This window comes from Macadamia integrifolia, unplaced genomic scaffold, assembly GCF_013358625.1.
Source record: "Macadamia integrifolia cultivar HAES 741 unplaced genomic scaffold, SCU_Mint_v3 scaffold1839, whole genome shotgun sequence".
Lineage (NCBI taxonomy): Eukaryota > Viridiplantae > Streptophyta > Magnoliopsida > Proteales > Proteaceae > Macadamia > Macadamia integrifolia.
Genome location: NW_024868377.1, coordinates 99,453 through 117,537, shown reverse-complemented (window position 1 = coordinate 117,537; position 18,085 = coordinate 99,453). Strand labels below are relative to the sequence as shown.

General features: G+C 42.2%; 1 protein-coding gene across 1 annotated transcript in view; it reads left to right on the top strand.

Annotated features, from left to right (window-relative positions):
- Positions 1-1,571: 1,571 nt before the first annotated feature.
- Positions 1,572-18,085, top strand: part of LOC122064956 (probable polyribonucleotide nucleotidyltransferase 1, chloroplastic) — a 60,148-nt gene continuing 43,634 nt past the window's right edge. The window contains exons 1-8 of the mRNA XM_042628738.1: positions 1,572-1,702; positions 4,289-4,489; positions 4,667-4,850; positions 7,021-7,068; positions 7,225-7,297; positions 8,446-8,519; positions 8,605-8,712; positions 8,807-8,901. Coding sequence (XP_042484672.1) covers positions 1,572-1,702; positions 4,289-4,489; positions 4,667-4,850; positions 7,021-7,068; positions 7,225-7,297; positions 8,446-8,519; positions 8,605-8,712; positions 8,807-8,901 — 914 coding nt within the window. The remainder of the gene's footprint in view (positions 1,703-4,288; positions 4,490-4,666; positions 4,851-7,020; positions 7,069-7,224; positions 7,298-8,445; positions 8,520-8,604; positions 8,713-8,806; positions 8,902-18,085) is intronic.

Here is an 18,085-nt window from a genome sequence, read left to right as displayed (position 1 = left end):
ATCAAAGTAGATAACTTTGCAAATCTTATCCGGAGATCTAGGTTTTGGGGTCCATCTACGGATGTTTCTCTCCATCCAAAGATGATTAGTAGTGGCACAAAAATCCAATTTCCCAATGATGTTACAAGTGGAAGGACCAGAGAAGGTCATATCAATCTAGATCCATTCTCTATCAAGAGGGAGAATGGATCTCGTAGCCGGCCAACATTTGGAAAGAACAGATTTCTAGATGAGGGAGAAGGGGTAGGAGACGAAGAGATGGGGGATATCCTCAACTCCACTGGGGTAGAGACAACAGGAGGGGTTGGCTGGGATGTTGCAATGAATGAGAAAGGGTTGGCTAGGGAGACAGTTTGATAAACAACGCCAAAGAGTGAAGCTATGGCGGGGGATGTGGCATTTAAACCAGACCATCTTGTGCCAAGGAACGACCGGAGACCTGATGCAGATGAAAGACCAAGTAGAGGCAGAGGAGAAGGAGCCATTGGAGGAGGGGAGCCAAATACACACATCTTCTCTTCCTCTATGGCCGGGGGGGAGAGAGGAGGGAGGGAGTTCCAGAGGTCCAGAAGATGGGTGGAGGAGACTGGGGGGACCAGCCGGCGGGGGAGAGAATAAAGGAAACAAGAGCATTGGAAAGGAGGCCAGAAGAGTAGATGACTCTAGGAGAGACGAGGCGGGATAAGATGCCCGAAGGATGCCAGGGGTCGTTCCAGAGGGAAATTGATTGCCCATTTCGATGGCGTATGAGAAGGTCGGGAGGGCAATGGGCCTATGGGTAAGAATCTTCCTCAAGATCCAAGAGGCATTTGAAGTGAGAGGCAGTCTAGATGGAATTGTGCTTGAGAGGACCAGAGAGGATCCAATCAACCCAGATGCTTTTAGGAGCCGGTGCTTTGTTGGCTTTATGAGACAGAATGGCAGAAATGATTTCCTCCTTGGAATGGTTTGAAGGAAAGGGAGGAACTCATCGGGGACAAACTTGTTAAGGAGATTAGAGGGGATGGGCGGAGGGGAGGAAGGGAAAGGGGAAGGACAAAGGAGTCTTTGGAAGTGGGAGGCGGCTTCAGCCTTGATGAGATACGGGGAAAAAAGCTCACTTCCGTCAAGAGAGACCAGCTTGGGAATGGAATTGGCATTGTTTTTGGCTTTGAGGGATCGATGGAAATAAGCTGAGTTAGAATCCCCTAATTCAAGCCATTTGATGCGGGCTTTCTGAAGGAGGAAGCTTTCTTCTTGGCCAGAAGCAAGGATAAGTCAAAAGCAACTTTTTCTTCCTCAACCAAGAGGGGGTTGAGGAGGTCAAGCTGAAGTCTGGATTGGATGGAGAGAAGCTTGTCCCTACCAGAGGAAACACGAGAGGAGATGTTCCCGAAGGTGGAGGAGTTCCATAGCTTTAAGGCAACTTTCACATTCTTAAGCTTTTTGGCAAAAGCAAGAAGTGGGGAAAGGGAGCAGGGGGTGTGGGAATGCTCCAAGCAGTGTGGGCAAGGGATTGAAAATCAGAGTGAGAGGTCCACATATCAAAGAATTTGAAAGGTTTTGGACCAAAAGGAGCAAAAGGTAAGGACATGGATAGAGATGGGACTATGATTAGAAATCCCAGGGAGGCCAAAGCTGGCATGGGAAGAAGGGAAGGCGTTGAGCCAGGCTTCATTTACGAGGGCCCCGTCGAGCTTACAGGTAATGCGAAGATTTCCAGGTCTTTTGTTATGCCAAGTGAGCTTAATCCTAGACCATTTAAGATCAGTTAGATTGAGGTCTTCATTGCAAACATTAAAAGCGTCAACAACTTGAGTATCAATGGGATTGCCCCCTTGCTTCTTATGGCTAAAGCGGATGACGTTGAAGTCTCCACCAATACCCTAGGGTCTGGATCCTAAGGAAGTGGCAAGGGAAAGGAGGTCGGACCAAAGGGGGATTCTAAGAGAAACTCGGCTATGGGCGTACACAATCGAGAGGAATCAGATGAAGGGGCCAGAATGGTGGGAGATAGAGATTTGAATGATTTGAGTAGAGGAGGATAACTAAGAGATAGTAAGGTAGGAGGGATCCCAGAGAATCCAAATCCTCCCATTAGGGCTGTGGAGGTAGTTGGATTCCTAGGACCAGGAGGGAGCTATAGCTGAAGCTAATCTATTGGCATTAGATTCTGGAACGCGAGTTTCCAAATGACAACATAAATTTGATTTAGAGGATTGAATGCTCAACCGAATTTCAGCTTGCTTAGCTGAGGAATTGAGACCTCGAACATTCCAGATGATCCACGGAATCATTGGGAACCAGAAAGGTTGGGCACCAGATGCTTGGATCGACCACCAAGGGTAGTGGGAATGGTGTGGCCAATGGTGGAAGGGGGTCGGTGGCTATAACCAATGATAGGGGAGGCATTTGGGGTGGATGTGGAAGAGGATCTGGTGGTAATGATGGAGGTTTTGTGGTTAGGCTTGGGTGTTGTGGTGCTATGGTGCTGAAATTGATTTTTGTATTAGGTATAGCACAAAACCAGCTTTCCAACAAGTCTAAGATTACTTGAATCTGAGTTGTAATAACCAGTTTATGTTCCAGTTAAACTTATTTTAAAGTGCGCGAATGCTGTTAAAATTGCTTGAATGAAAATAATTTTAAAGACATGAAAACAAAAGATTATATTACCAGCGTTTTGATTTTTAGCAATGTTTTACCATGATAAGATTTATAAAATTTTCAGAATTGAGAAAAACCCCAACATTTGAAAGTTAAAAATCACCCCTACAACCAAAAATCCAATTATTGTTGTTGGACTTGGGGGATGACTTTTTATCCTTTTGGAATTTTATTTTTAAATTATTTTTATTGGATTCAAATAAGGGATATTTTCTTATTTATGAATAATATCTTAAGTAATTAAATGATATTTGGCATAAATATGTCCAAATATGTAAGGCGACAGTCACCTAGGACCCAGACAAACCGCTTGACAAACTATGGTTGGAAGAAAGGTTATAGTGGAGATCTCTCACGAACACCCAAATCATAGCAAGAAAGTCTCGCCCATAAACCCTAACATGAAAATCCCCAAATCTCACTCACTTACATAACAAGACAATAGCACAAATATATACTCCTTCACGTCGGTTGATTTATTGGGTCATGGTCAGTTGGGTAGTACCATCGGCCTATCGGCCCAAGCCCTCTGCTACCATCACAGACCTAAAAAAAAATCCCATTTGGGTCGCCACCAAAATATGTAGTAGTGGGGAGACCTTCGAAACGTGGCAAGAATTCGAGACAAACATAACAGATTATGTGCTTGGTCTTTCATCTTTGTTTTATTCCTCCTGTTTCCTAAGGCTGATAGATGCATATTTTGAAATCTCATCAACAGATGAGTTATCAGTGATTGATTGAGATATGAAAAACATAAAAAAAGAATGCTGACCTAAATGAATGAAAAGGCGAGAGCAATTTGTTCTCACTTATGCAATAATGGCCAAGTTTCTGGTTCCTGTCATGCAATATCAATTTGGTGTTGTCATGAAGTCAAACATGTCAGGTTTGTGAATCTTTGAATGTAAGTTCATCCAATTTTTTTTTTTTTTTTTTTCCTTTTTGAATGTTATGATACAGGGATTTGGGTAATAAAATCTGCCATCTAGGTGAAATATCTAACATAGCATACGTAATTATGTAGGATTCCCATGCAACCAATTTGAGGATCTAGATATGTTCATTTCCATTTTCAAACGCTGAAATTTTTTTTTCTAGAAAACTATGCAGTTATGATCCTGCAACATCACATTAAGAATTCCAAAATGTAAATAATGTACTAAAAGTATACAATGAATGAGGTTAGATGCGTATGGACAACAGGACAGGGAACAGTAATTGTCAATTGTTATGCTGTAAGTAATGGGTATGTGTGCCTTCCAAAAGAATAGGAAAAAAAGAAGGATATGGATGTGGAGGATCCAACAAGTCCCACACCATATGGGCATACCAATGTCATGTCATGTCCGGCACTGGTATTTTCGGTCAATGAAGGGTCTAGGTATTATACCAATTAATATACAATCTGGCTAGGATCCACATTGATAGCTGGAAAGTGAACACTCTGACATGATGTTCTTTGTACTATCTTGTGCTAACCTTTTTTTTATTTTTTTTGCATGTGAATGGCTTTCTCCCTTTAAACCAATGAATGACTTTTTTACCATAACCAACATTGAATTAGTTGTTAATTCTGGCTCTATTTGTTTCTGTTGTAAGCTTTATTGAAAATCTTTTATTTCATTTATTGATTCAAAAGATGCTTGTGTTCAATTGTCCAGTATTCATTTCCACCGTCATGTGTTGGAGAGGTTGGGCGCATAGGAGCACCTAGTAGAAGAGAAATAGGTCATGGAATGCTTGCCGAAAGAGCACTTGAACCTATTTTGCCTTCCGAAGAGGATTTCCCCTACACCATACGTGTGGAGAGTACCATTACTGAAAGCAATGGTTCATCAAGGTTAAATGTCATTTGAGTGAATCGAATGCTATTTTTGCTTAATTTCGAAGGTTTCTGAGAAAGTTAAAATTTTTCTAAACGCAAATTTCTCCCATTTTCAATGGTACATTTGGTCCTTTTTTTTTTTTTTTTACTCCAACTGATATTTGCTTCCTAACGGCCAAATTGATTTAACAGTATGGCATCTGTCTGTGGAGGTTGCCTAGCTTTACAGGATGCTGGCGTTCCCGTGAAGTGCTCTATTGCAGGGGTAGCAATGGGTATGGTTTTGGACACAAAAGAATTTGGGGGAGATGGTGCTCCACTTATTCTCTCTGACATTACTGGATCTGAAGATGCTTCTGGAGATATGGATTTTAAGGTTTGGGCTTACAAACTCAATTTATCTTATTTGCCTTGGTTCATTACTCAGGTTTGGCTTCATGTAATCGTGTCCCATCACTGCACTCTTGGTTAATGTTGTCTGATTTTAGCTCTTAAGAACTTCTCTTTGCCCCATTGCAATCCATGTCATTTTCAGCCTTTTTTCCTTGCGTAAAGAGGATTTGCATGTCCGAAGAGTTCAAAGCAAATATTACAAAATAATGCACCACAGTTGGGCCCTTCTTCTTCTGTGTCTTGTCTTGTCTTTTTTTCCTTTTGTCTTTCTTCCTTTTTCACTATGTTTTCTTTTTGCTGCCTATCCATAAATGAATAAAAGGATTTCCCTTACAGTTTGTAGTTTGTCACTTTCCTTTGAATCTTATGTTCCTTTTGCATTGCCAAACCATCTGAATTGATGCATCCTAATGTAGAAGTAGATCACATAAGGCAACTACTCCCAATGTATTACAACCCCAAACCCAAATCAGATATGACTCTTTAATTAGCTTGACAAAGTACAGCAGTAGGAGTAGCAAATCACCAGGAATAGACCTCAAAGAATATGTAAAATAACCAAGGAACAATTCAGAAGGAAGAATCACAATCAAGAGCCCGGGAGAGAGAAGCCTGCGGCTAGGGGTTTTAGGGGGATACCTCCGGCTGGAGTTAGAATGCTCAGATGGGACCCAAACTTGGGTTGATGGTTGACCCTAGGGTATAAAAGAAAACCTCCAAAGATGATTGGATTCTGTCGGCTGGTGTAGAAGATATGCAGTTTCTTGAATTCAGACCTTGGAGAGAAACAGAGGGAAACTTTAAGAACTGCAGCCGACAACTTCAATTGGCCTCCAAGTGTGGATCGAGTGGTCCACTTGGAGAGTAGAACAGAACCCTAAAAGGGTTGGCTGGGCAGAGCTCACAGTTGAGAGATGAGAGAGAACGATTGGACTGCATGAACACTACTTTACTGCTGGTCGATTCTGGTTCTAATAAGCCTCAGCAGATCTGATACTCTTTGGTCAATGATCACAGCAACAATGAATAATAACAGAAAATAAAGTAGAGAAAGAAGAAAGTAACCAAGAGAATCGTGGGTGGGATTGGCTATCTCGGCCCGGGCATCTCACCTACAGCTATCTCGGCTGTTTAGAAGCAATTGACTGCAATTCTTTGTTTTTCAATTCTGAATTTCTGGGTACAGGAGCTCCTCTTTAAATAGAGAGCAGAAGTTACAATAAAAGCAGTCATACTCTGACTAGGAGTTGTACTCCTACGAGGACTAACATTAGAAACATAGTCAAACTAGGTAAGTAACTAGCTACTAACTAATAGCCACTTATGGGCCTTATTACATAAATCGATGGGCCCAATGGGCCTTTATTAACTAATGACTGAATTAAATTAAACACTCAAGTGGATTGATGGCCCTACTTGGGCTGGGCTTTCTTCCTGCGATACCTCAGCCCATAGTGGGAATCTACATCACATCCCCCTTTTTTTTTTTAATTCAACTCAGAGACAGAAAATTTATATTCATTTGTCTGTAAAATGATAGCTGCAATTGATAAAATATCCATCAGGCCCAAAAAAATCGAAACCATATCATCTGTACTTCAGGTAGCAACACAAGAAATGCCAAAATACATCAATTATAAAGCCAGAAGAACCATCTGGAAGCAAAACAGATGCTATAACCCCAATAAAATCCTTAAGACACCAAAATCCAATCAATCTGGTATCGCTCAATATCAGCACAAATTCTGCAATAAAATCTGGAGTTGTCTACAAACTGCTTTCTGAGGCTGTCTTTTTACATACCACCACACCATTGTGTATGGTTATAAAGTCCAGTTAACTTCCTTTGTTACCAGGACTCTGGGGCCACTGAATACATCATAACCTATCCCCATTCTTGGGCCAAATCATATTGCTTTCTAGTCTACGAAATGGATCCATACCTCTTCTTCCTATTCGTTCCACTCCTCCATCTTATATTCCCATCTTTGCTACATTTTCTTGTGTAGATATTGTTTGTTTAGATCGCCATTCAGCTGCATCAAGATTCAGGAATGAACTTCTAATCTGATAATTGGTTGGTGCATTAATTCATTCTTATCTATAATAGAAAGTTGTAATGTTGTTCTGAGTTTGAGATGTTCAATGAGCAGGTCGCTGGAGATGAGAATGGTATAACTGCATTTCAGATGGACATAAAGGTTATTCATGATCTAGAACTTGCTTGATTTCTTCTGCTTTCATATATACAGACTGGTTGATGATTTCATTTGATAGAGCCCAGAAAAGTTCCCCTTGTGTTTGTTTATTGACATTGTGGCTTTTAACTGTTACCTGTGCACGCTATCTCATTTCAGGTGGGAGGAATTACACTACCCATTATGAAAGAAGCACTTCTGCAAGCAAAAGACGGGCGAAAGCATATTATAGGTATAATCTCTAGTATTTGCATATTGAATCGACTCTACATTGTGCAATATCAGTGTTAATGAAATGGTCAACTTGTTTTACTTGCCAGGCATAAGGTTTAGAACTGGTTAGTTGAAACTTTGAAGACCTTGAAAGTGTTAGTGCTCTTAAAAGGATTTAATAAATTAATTGTGATTTGAAGATTAATAATTTTCAAAAGCATGTGCCGGGATACGTGATTTATGAATAATGTATGGGGGGGGGGTCACCATCAAGGTTTAAAGTATCAGTATAACAGGTATCCTATCGGAAAGGTGGTTTTAGGAGACGTATTGTATCGTATCGTATCGGAGAGACGCAATATATGCTAAAAATATGCATGGAGATGGTCAAAAAATGCATGGAAATGCTTAGGATACATGCAATATACAATTTCGAAGCATAAAGTACAACGAGAGAAGAAGGGAGATGGAGAGGAAGAAGATGAAGACAAGGAGGAAAGAAAGAGGTTGCGGTAGAACTTGTTGGGAGAGAATTCACTTCTCTCCCCTTTGTTGATTCCCTTTGTTTAGTAAAGAGAAATTACGTCCTGACACCCCATGCTAATATAAGATAGCCAAGGAGGTAAAAGGTAAAAGGAAAAAACACATTACAGCATATTATAAGTTTACAGCAGAATGGGCATGTGCCTAAAGTACCTTTATCAACTCTTTAGCACTGAAGACTTCCTGTATTAGTTGAAGGTCCATACTTCAATTCTGCTTGTCTTTTGCTGAGGTTTTATGGATATAAATTCCCTTGAATAATAGTTAACGCTGCACATTTGCTAAGTTTAACAACATGAACAGTATATTCCAAAATGTTCATGATGGCTTATAGCACCCTAAGTGTTTAGCTGATGTTCCACCTTTCTATTTTATTTTAGATCGAAGGAGCTATGGGAATCTTTTCTGTATCAGCATTGCTTTTTTTCTTGGGGGGGGGGTGGAATAGGGGATTTGTGCGTGTGAAGTTTGAACTAAGCTCTTTTCAGTATTTAACAGAGGCTTCAATTACCAACCATGCTTCAGTGTAGTTGTTTGCTTATTCGGCAGTCAGATATCAAATGTTATTCTGTGTTATTTGGTCTTTCGGTCATTTCACAGAGAACTTTTTTTCGCTTAATTCAGCTGAAATGTCGAAGTGCAATCCTCCTCCCTCTTGGAGGCTTTCCAAGTATGCTCCACTGATTCATGTTATGAAGGTATATTTGGTTGAACAATTGTTTAGCATCTGGACCAGTAATACCAAGACGAGAATTTGTATAAGGCTATCTGATTTGTTTGTAGGTCAAACCAGAAAAAATTCACATTATTATTGGCACTGGTGGAAAGAAAGTGAAAAGTATCATTGAGGAGACAGGGGTGGAAGCTATCGACACACAAGATGATGGAACGGTAAGTGGAAGTGGGACTTCTACTTTCACGAACATGTTCCATGCTTTATGTCATAATTTATTTATTTAGCATTGTTTTTCTGTTGCTTTTGCAGGTGAAAATTACTGCCAAGGACCTGTCCAGCTTAGAGAGGTCTAAAGCCATTATTAGCAATCTAACAATGGTCCCTTCTGTTGGTGATATCTATAGGTATTTTTTATTTTTATTTCTTGCCTGCTAGGATTGAATTCTTAGTATATAGGGAGTGTTTATACATCATCAAGATTTAGCATTCTGGTTTATGTGAGAAGCCATGGATGGACCTGAATGCAGATATATGCATGGCACATATAAATCATGCAAATTGGTAAAGATGGTTGTTTTATCATTTTACTTACTCAAACTAAGAGGTAGAAAGCTCTAAGTGATTATGCTACATTGAGTGATCAACAATGTTGGTCAGAGTTCATTTTGAAAATTTTGAAATTATATACAGGAATATAAAATTAAGCCAAAGTCATAAAAACCCTATAAAATTTTGAAATATCATGATGGTTAATTGTGTTTTTTTTTTTTGGGTATGTATGTGATTGGTAATCATGCCTATCAGGTGTAGAGCATAAGAAGAAAGTAATATAGTTGAAAGGGGAATGAGAGAAGAAAAGAAAAGGTTGAAATAGTAAATATTTCAAGATTTTGTTTAGTAGATACAATTCTTAATTATCAGTGTCATGCAGATTAATATATTTGGACTAATAAAACTGATTCTTTCTGTACTGGCCAATTCTAAAGGAACTTTGCATCCTTCTTAATAACATATTGGAAGGTTGAAAACACTCTACATTTTGCATGTGAAACTACTACCAGAATTCAGGGAGGTTAATACTTGTGTATGGTAGCACGGGAGGATTTTTTGTTTGAAAAGTTCTTGACATATGAGCTTCAGCTTGTAGTAAGGGGGATGGATTGTTATTTTTATTCAGGGCCTTTTGTGGCTGTAGCAATTGAAGAATATCAGTAAGATGTGTAAAAAATACATGAAGTCTTGCAAATAGTGATTGGATTGTCATTTCAACCCATCATTCTCTGAGGTTAATATAGCTCCTTGTTAGTCCAACCTTGGAAGTCAGCACGAAGATCATGATTCTTCATACTTTGACTAGTGGTTCAATGTTCCAACCAAGTGAATCAACATTTCTATTGTATGTACTCTGACACAACCTTTTTCTTCTTCAAGATTCTTATGACCTCATTATCGTATTTTGGAGAAAGGAGTAATTGTCACTCTGAACCTTTACTTCATAAAACAATAATATTTCTGGACTGAGCATTCTAACAGGAAACTAAATCTAGAAAGTGTGAGACTAGATAGCCCAATAGGAAGCCAGGCCCTATTTGCTAAGTATTTTCTGAAGTGGCTATCAACGTATCTTGAAAGGATAAAAAATGTGATACACATTCCAGCACACACTGATTTTTTTATTATTTATAAATGGTGGTTTTGTTCTCGTCTGACTTGTGCCTTCTTGCAATTTTGCCTGATCCAAAGGAAGTGCATGAGAGATTCTGTACCTCTCTGCCATGTCCCAAGTTCCTATAGGAGCTAGTGGGTGATACAAATTACTATACTCTTATTATATTCAGCCGATCACCTTTTGCATGGATCCTATTGTTTTTTGAGTACATTTATTTCTTTAGTATCATGTCCTATCATCCTTGTATTGCTAGGGTGTCGCCTGTAAACTACACGCTCTATCAACTCTCTGGATGCAGTGATAAGTAGACAAGGGCAAGTGAGAGTAATGAATATAGCCCAAAAAACGTAGGACTAGACTAGCATCTTAGAACATTGGATTCTTAATGGGGAAGAATCTAGAACTGAAAGATGCTATGAGGAGAAGAAGGATTAGTATTGCATGTATTCAAGAGACTAGATGGAAGGATAACAGAGCTAAGGTGTTAGACAACTTCAACTTTGGTATTCGGGAGATTTAAGTAATAGAAGTGTAGTGGGAATAGTAGTGGACAAAGATCTGATGAATGATGTAGTGGGTGTTAAAAGACTGGGGATAGGATTATATCCTTCAAATTGGTGTTGGAGAAAGAGATTGATGATATAATTAGCGCCTATGCACCAAAACTAGGATTGGATGAAAGTAGTAAGCTTTAATTTTGGGAACACATTGATAATTTAATGCAAGGTTTGGGTTAAGTTGAAAAGATTATTATATGAGTTGACCTGAAAGGACATGTTGGGACTGATCATAGAGGCTATGAAGGTGTGTATGGAGGCTATAGATTTAGGGAGAGGAATGAGGAGGGTACCACGATCTTAGACTTTGCGCAATCCTATGAATTTATCCATTGCTGATTCTTTGAAAAGAGAGAGGAGCATCTAGTTACCTACAAAAGTGGGCATCATACCAGCCCAATAGATTTCCTCTCTACTAGAAGGGCCGACAGATTATTGTATAAGGACTGTTAGGTCATATGTGGGGAGAGCCTTACCACTCAACATAGATTGGTGGTCTTGGATATGTGTTTAAATACATAGAAACGTAGGACAATGGAACCTATTTTCCGTAATATAAAGTGGTGGAGATCAAGGGAGATTCCCCACATATATTTACTGATAAAGTTGTCAGACAGGCTCGTTGTCTATTGGGGTCTCCCACTTTTTATCCTCCCCCCCCCCAATTGATGTGCTCCCCTTAGTTCCCATTTAGCTTTTTTTTTAGGTTGGGAATTTTCCCTTTTTGAGTTTTTTGGCCTTCCCCTTGGGTAAGGCTTTGGGATTGTGAACTCTTCCTCCCTATCTATTCTTTCCTTTGCTTGGTAGTGAATTTTTTTATTCATAAAGAAAGAGAGTAGTCAAACAAGGAAAGTGGGACTTTGAGGGAGACACTAATACGATGTGGAACATGATGACGGCATGTAATAAAATGGTTGCTAAAGAAGTTTTAGGGGAAGTGAAGGGTTTTCATCAGGCCCCTAGGGAGACTTGGTGGTGTGATGATGAGGTCTAGAGAATCATTAAGATTAAGAAATCTAGTTTTCAGACATGGCAAAGGACTAAAGAGGCTGTAAGTTCTTTTTTTTTTTTTTGATGAATAAATAATTCGTTACCAAGAAAAGAAGAATTTACAAGGGAAGGAGGGGAAGGGAGGCCTTAGCCAATAGAGGAAAGCCAAAGGCCAAAAGCCAATACGAAAGCAAACTAAAATAAATACAGAGCAAAATCACCAACAATGGCTAGCAAAAAAGGGGGGGTAGTAATGGGAGAGCCGAAGAGCCAGAATCTAGAAAGCCATCAAGTGGGGGAGATGAAGTCAACCAGGAGGTTCCAGGAGGCAACGGTGTGGGAGTTTCTGGGGGTGGTGAGGACTGGGCGGGTCTGAAGGGATGACACTTTAGACGTGACATCAAAGTAGATAACTTTCCAAATCTTATCTGGAGAACGTGATTTGGAAGTCCATCTACGAATGTTACGTTCCATCCAAAGGTGGTTAATAGTAGTGAAAAAGGCTAATTTGCTAATGGAGTCGCAGATAGAGGACCCAGAGAAAGTCATATCAATCTAGTTCCATTCTCTGTCAAAAGGGAGAATGGATCTTCTAGTTGGCCAACACTTGGATAGGACAACTTTCCAGATGAGGGAAGAAAGGGGGCAAGAGAAGAGGTGAGGGATGTCCTCTATACCCAGGGGATAGAGGCAGCAGGCAAGGTTGGCTGGGATGTGATGATGAATGAGAAAAGATTGAGTGGGTAGGCAATTTGACAGACAACGTCATAGAGTGAAGCTATGACGGGGAATGTGGCCTTTGAACCAAACCACCATGAACCACTGAACTACCGAGGAGGGGCTTCGAATAAAAGACTAGGCGGAGGCGGAAGAAAACGTTTTATTGGAGGAGTGGAGCCAGATACACTTGTCCTCCCTTCCTCTGTGGCCAGGGGGAAGGGGAGGGAGAGAGGACCACAGGTCTAGAAGGGGGTGGGAGAGGTGGGAGGGGACCAGCTAGTGGGGGAAAGGATAGAGGAGACTAAGGAATTAGAAGAAAGGCCTGAAGAGTAGATGACTCTGGGGGGGATGAGGTGAGAGAGGATGCTAGCAGGATGCCAGGGGTCCTTCCAGAGGGAGATAGACTGGCCATTACCAATCTTGAAGGAGATGGCAAAGAGGGCTAAGGGTCTATGCTCGAGAATCTTTTTCCAGATCTAGGAAGCATCTGTGTTGGAGGGAGCAGTCCAAAGGGAGTTAGATTAGAGTAGACCAGAGTACATCCAGTCAACCCAGATACTCTTATGCTTGGACACAATCTTCCAGATGAGCTTGAGGATCCCAACAGAATTGGTGGTTTTGATTCTTTTAATCCTAAGACCACTTTCAACTTTAGGAAGGCAAACCTTTTCCCAGCTTAGGGGTCTTAGGAATTTAGAGGAATCAGAGCCCTTCCAAAGAAAAGAACAAAGGAGACCCTTAAAGGATTTGATGACTGAAGCAGGGAGGGCAAAGGTACCAGACCAGTAAAGATACATGGACTGAAGGACCGATCTAATCAAGGTAAGGCGGCCAGAAAAAGAGATAAGCTTGCCTTTCCAGAGCTGGAGCCTTTTCCTAAGGTTATCCAATATGGGGGCACAGTGATGGGCAGAAAGCCTGGAGGATATAAAGGGAAGCGCCAAATATTTAACAGGTAAGGAGCCGAGCGGGATACCAGCAAGCTCAAAGAGTGTCTCAGACATCAGGGAAAACACTAGAAATGAAGATCTTGGATTTGAGGAGGTTAATGCTTAGCCTTGAGAAGGATTCAAAGGATTGGAGAGTGGACATGATGGTGGAGATAGAAAGAGGATCGGCCTTGGAAAAGATCATGTTGTCATCGGCGAATGCCAAGTGGGAGAGAAGAAGGGATTTGCATTTTGGGATGAGAGAAATAAGATGGAGGTCACTAACAGATTGAATGGAATGAGAGGACCTCTAAAAAGTGAAAAGTAGAGGAGAGAGGGGGCATCCTTGACGAATGCCACAGCCCGAGGGAAAGTACCTGGCTGGGCTCCCGTTCACCAGAACGGAGAAACGAGTGGAGGAGATGCAAACATGGATCCAATGGACAAACGATGGTAGGAAAGACATCTGGAGCAGCACATTAGAGATGAAATCCCAGAAAATGGTATCGAAGGCTTTGTGAATGTCAATCTCAAGGAGGGCTGTTGGGGCATGGGTCTTCTGGTCTAAACCACAGACTATCCCATAACCGAAAATGATGTTGTCAGAGATACTTCTACCCGCAATAAAGGCCGATTGATTGGGGTTAACGAGGGAGTCAATGACTTTCTGGATCCTATTGGCAAGGATTTTGACAATGAATTTGTAAAGGAGATTACAGAGAGAAATAGGTCTGTAGTCATTCATGGAAACCGCACCCTCTTTTTTGGGGATGAGACAGGAAGGTGTGGTTAATCCCCCCAATTTGGTTCGGGTTGTAGAAGAAGTTATGCACTGCAAAAATAAGTTCATTTCTTATGGTGCTCCAACAGGCAGAGAAGAAGCCCATACTGAAGCCATCAGAGCCCGGAGCTTTGCTGGATTTGTGCGTCCTTGCTGGGGCAAAAAGATCAGTCCCAGAGGAAGAGATAAGCATCGGGATGGAGTTGGCATTATTTCTAGCTTTGAGGGAGCAATGGAAATAAGTCGAGTTAGAATCACCCAATTCAAGCCCTTTGATTCGAGCTTTCTGACAGAGAAAGCTCTCTTCCTGATCGAGAAATTGGGAAAGGTCAGAAGCTGCAACTTTCTCTTCCTCAACAAGGATCAGGTTCAGAAGATCGTGTTGGAGCCTAGCTTGAATAGAGTGGAGCTTGTCCGGACCAGAGAGGACTCAAGAGGAGATGTTTCCAAAGGTGGAGGTGTTCCAGAGCTTTAGGGAAAATTTCACACTCTTGAGCCTATTGGCAAAAGCAATGAGGGGGGGGGGGATAAGGAATGAGGGGTGTGACTGTTCTAGGCATTATGGACAAGAGAATGGAATTCCGGGTGAGAGATCCACATGTCAAAGAACTTGAAAGGCTTAGGACCAAAGGAGCGGAATGGAAGGACATGGATTGAGATGGGGCTATGGTCAGGGATCCCAGGGAGGCCAAAGCTAGCGTGAGAAGAATGGAGGTAGTCGAGCCAGGCTTCATTAACGAGGCCCCTATTAAGCTTACAAGCAACCCAGTGATTACCGACTCTTCTTTTGTGACAAGTGAGCTTAGTACCTGACCATCTGAGGTCAGTGAGATTAAGATCATCAATGCAATCATTAAAAGAATCCACAACCTGAGAATCGATGGGGTTATCCCCTGTTTTGCATGATTGAACTGGATAACATTGAAGTCTCCAGCAATGCCCCAAGATCTGGGACCAACAGTGTTAGAGAAGGAAAGAAGATCATCCCATAGGGGAAGACGGAGAGAGGCCCTGTTGTGGGCATAAATGATAGAGAGAATGCAAATGAATGGGCCAGAGTGGTGAGAAATAGAGATGTTGATAGCTTGGGCAGAAGAGGAAAGACAAGAGATGTTGAGAAAGGAGGGATCCCAAAGATTCCAGATCCTTCCATAAGGGCTTGGAGGTAGTTGGCAAGGAAGGACCAACAAGGAGAAAATGACGAAGTAATACGAGAGGCATTGGCTTCCAGGACCCTGATTTCAAGGAGACAACAGAAGTTAGACTGGGAGGAGCGGATACAAGATCTGATTTCCGCCTTCCCTGGCAGGGCTTGAAAGCCGGGACTAAAAAGCAGAAGTACGATAAGATCAGTGAGAAGAAGATGCTAACGCCTATGGAGGTATTCTCCTTTTCTACTGTCAGTAGCTTATGATAAAGTGCATTTTGCTGATTCCCTGACTGCCAGGCTCGTCCTGCATTATCGAATAAGTTCTCTAAGAAATCAAAATTTCAGGCTAATTGAGTTTGTTTGAAATGCTGATATTATGCAACAGGAACTATCGGAGTTTATATCATATTTCCACTATTGCCGATCCTTGCGGTTTGATGACAAACCAGATTATTCATACCTGAAGAGACTTTTCCGTGAAGGAATTTAGACCTTGAACATTCCAGATGGTCCAAGGAATCATTTGGAACTAGGATGGGTGGGCATTAGGTGTAGATGAACTGCAAGGGGTGGTGGGAGTGGGAAGGCCTGAGGAGGCAAGTGTTTTGCGACTATAGCCAATGACTGGAGTGGTGTTGGGAGTGGTCGAAGATCTGGTGTTAATGGTAGAGGATTTGGGTTTTTGTTTTCTCAGGTTCAGAGTGGAATATTTGATGATGTTGGTGGGCCTTAATGGAAGTGGGGTGGTTATGGTGGTGGTGGGCAGGGGTCACAGCCAAATTGTTGTCTAGAGAAGCAGCCAGAGTTGTGTGAGCAGTCAGTGGACCAGTGTAGTTGAGCTGGATTACAATAGCCGTGGGGCTAGAGCATATTCTCTGAGGCAGAGTGCAGGAGTCCATTGTTCCAGAGGAGCAAAGCATTGCAATGGGGGAATCTTCAGTGTCTTCAGAAGCCAATCTATTCAGGCGTTGGCAGGAAACCAAAGAAGGCGGCAATTCCAGATTCAAGCAGGGTGCGGAGGGGCCTTCCGAGGCCATCGTCTGCGGAGAGTAGTGAACCGTGGTGGAGGAAGAAGCATCGGGGCCTTCCAAGGCCAGGCAAGGCTCAGATTAGAGGATTTGAGGGTCGGGGATGACAAGATCACTTACTGAAGAGGGCATAGTAGTAGGCGAGGCGTCGGGTAAAATGGGTGGAACAAATGTGGTTGTTGGAGGAGAGATGACTGCTGAGGAAGAGCGCAAGGTCGTGGCACCTGATGGAGTCAAGTGAGGCGAGGTATCGGTGGCAGTGAACGAAGACGGGTAGAAAGCAGATCTTCGACCATCGAGAGCAGGCCGAGGGGGAACATCGTCGGGTGGAGAAGACAGAGTTGATGGGCTGGGTGGGTCGGGTTGTGGGTCGGTTTGGATAATAGGGTTGGTTGGATAAGTAAATGGGTGGGTCGGGTTGTAAAGGTTTCCAGGGTATAGGGGGTGATCCAATGGATATTTTGAGAATTGGTTTAGCATGTGGACTGGTAGAAATTGACTTAAGGGGACAAAGGTCGGTTTAGGGTTGGACCGGGTTGGATGGACCGAGGGCAATTGGTTAAAGGGAGGTGTTGAAATAGGGTTTTCCAACAAAGAGGCAGAAGACGAGGCAGGGGTTGCAGAGCATGGGAGAAGGTAACAGAGGCGGAAGGGGGGCTTTAGGGATGAGAGCAGCGCCATCCAAGGGCCTCGAGTGACCTGTCTGTCCTTCAGGAAGCAGAGTAATCAATAGTGGAAGGGTTTGCACAGAGGCAAAGTCGCTAGAACAAGTTAGATCTTCAGCCATCAAGTCAGTGTCTGATGTCGCCAGAACCGAGAAATGGTTGTGACCATCGGATAAAAACTCCAATGAGGGACCAATGGGTAAAGACTTCGACGAGCGACCAAGCGTCTTATGGTTCATGGCCATTGGCAGTTGAGGATCTAAAGCATTTTCCGGCAACACAGGGTTACGTGTTCTTTTCCTATTTCTGTTTCTTGTGACTAATTTCTCAGTGGGAGCTTCCAGCTGAGAGAGATCATTCCATGTAGCATTTATCCCAGTGATATTCAAATTAGAGAGGTTTGATGGATCAACAACGACGACTTTAAAGAGCATTTATGGCCGAAGCATTTACATATTGAACAGGCCGGGGGCACCCATTCGTGGGTAACTTCTTGGACAAAAGAATGGCCTTCGCCGTTCGTTACAGTGACTGAGGCAGGGAGATCATTACCAACTTGGACTTCAATACAAATTCGAGCGAAAGAGATTTTGTCCATTGTTTTTGTTCTTATGTCTGAGTATAATGGTTTTCCAATGACCGAGCCAACGATGCTTAGCCCCTTAACACAACAGAAGTGAAGGGGAAGATTGGGGAATGAGACCCGCAATGGAATGGAGGAAGGCTCAGTTTTAGAGAATGATGTTTGAGCATCCCCCTGCCTCACAAATCTGGGCTTTTTCCCAACGTACCAAGGGCTTCCTTCAATGGCAATAGCTTTGTCGGATTCAGTGTCGAAGTTGAAGACAAAGGTCCCATTGTCGAGCATGAAGGTGGTCACAGAGCACACAAGCTTCCATTTCTTCAGTAGGGAAGATTTTACCAGGGAGAAAGGGGGTTTGCTTCCCAGAAAAGTACCTACTATACAATTCATACACTTTAGGATCTCGGAATCAAGAAGGCTATGAGGACAGAGGCCAACAAGGGTTGAATCATGGATGGCCGGAGGGTGATAGTGAAGGGTGTGGCCAGTCGAAGGTATGGAGGAGAGGGGGATAGA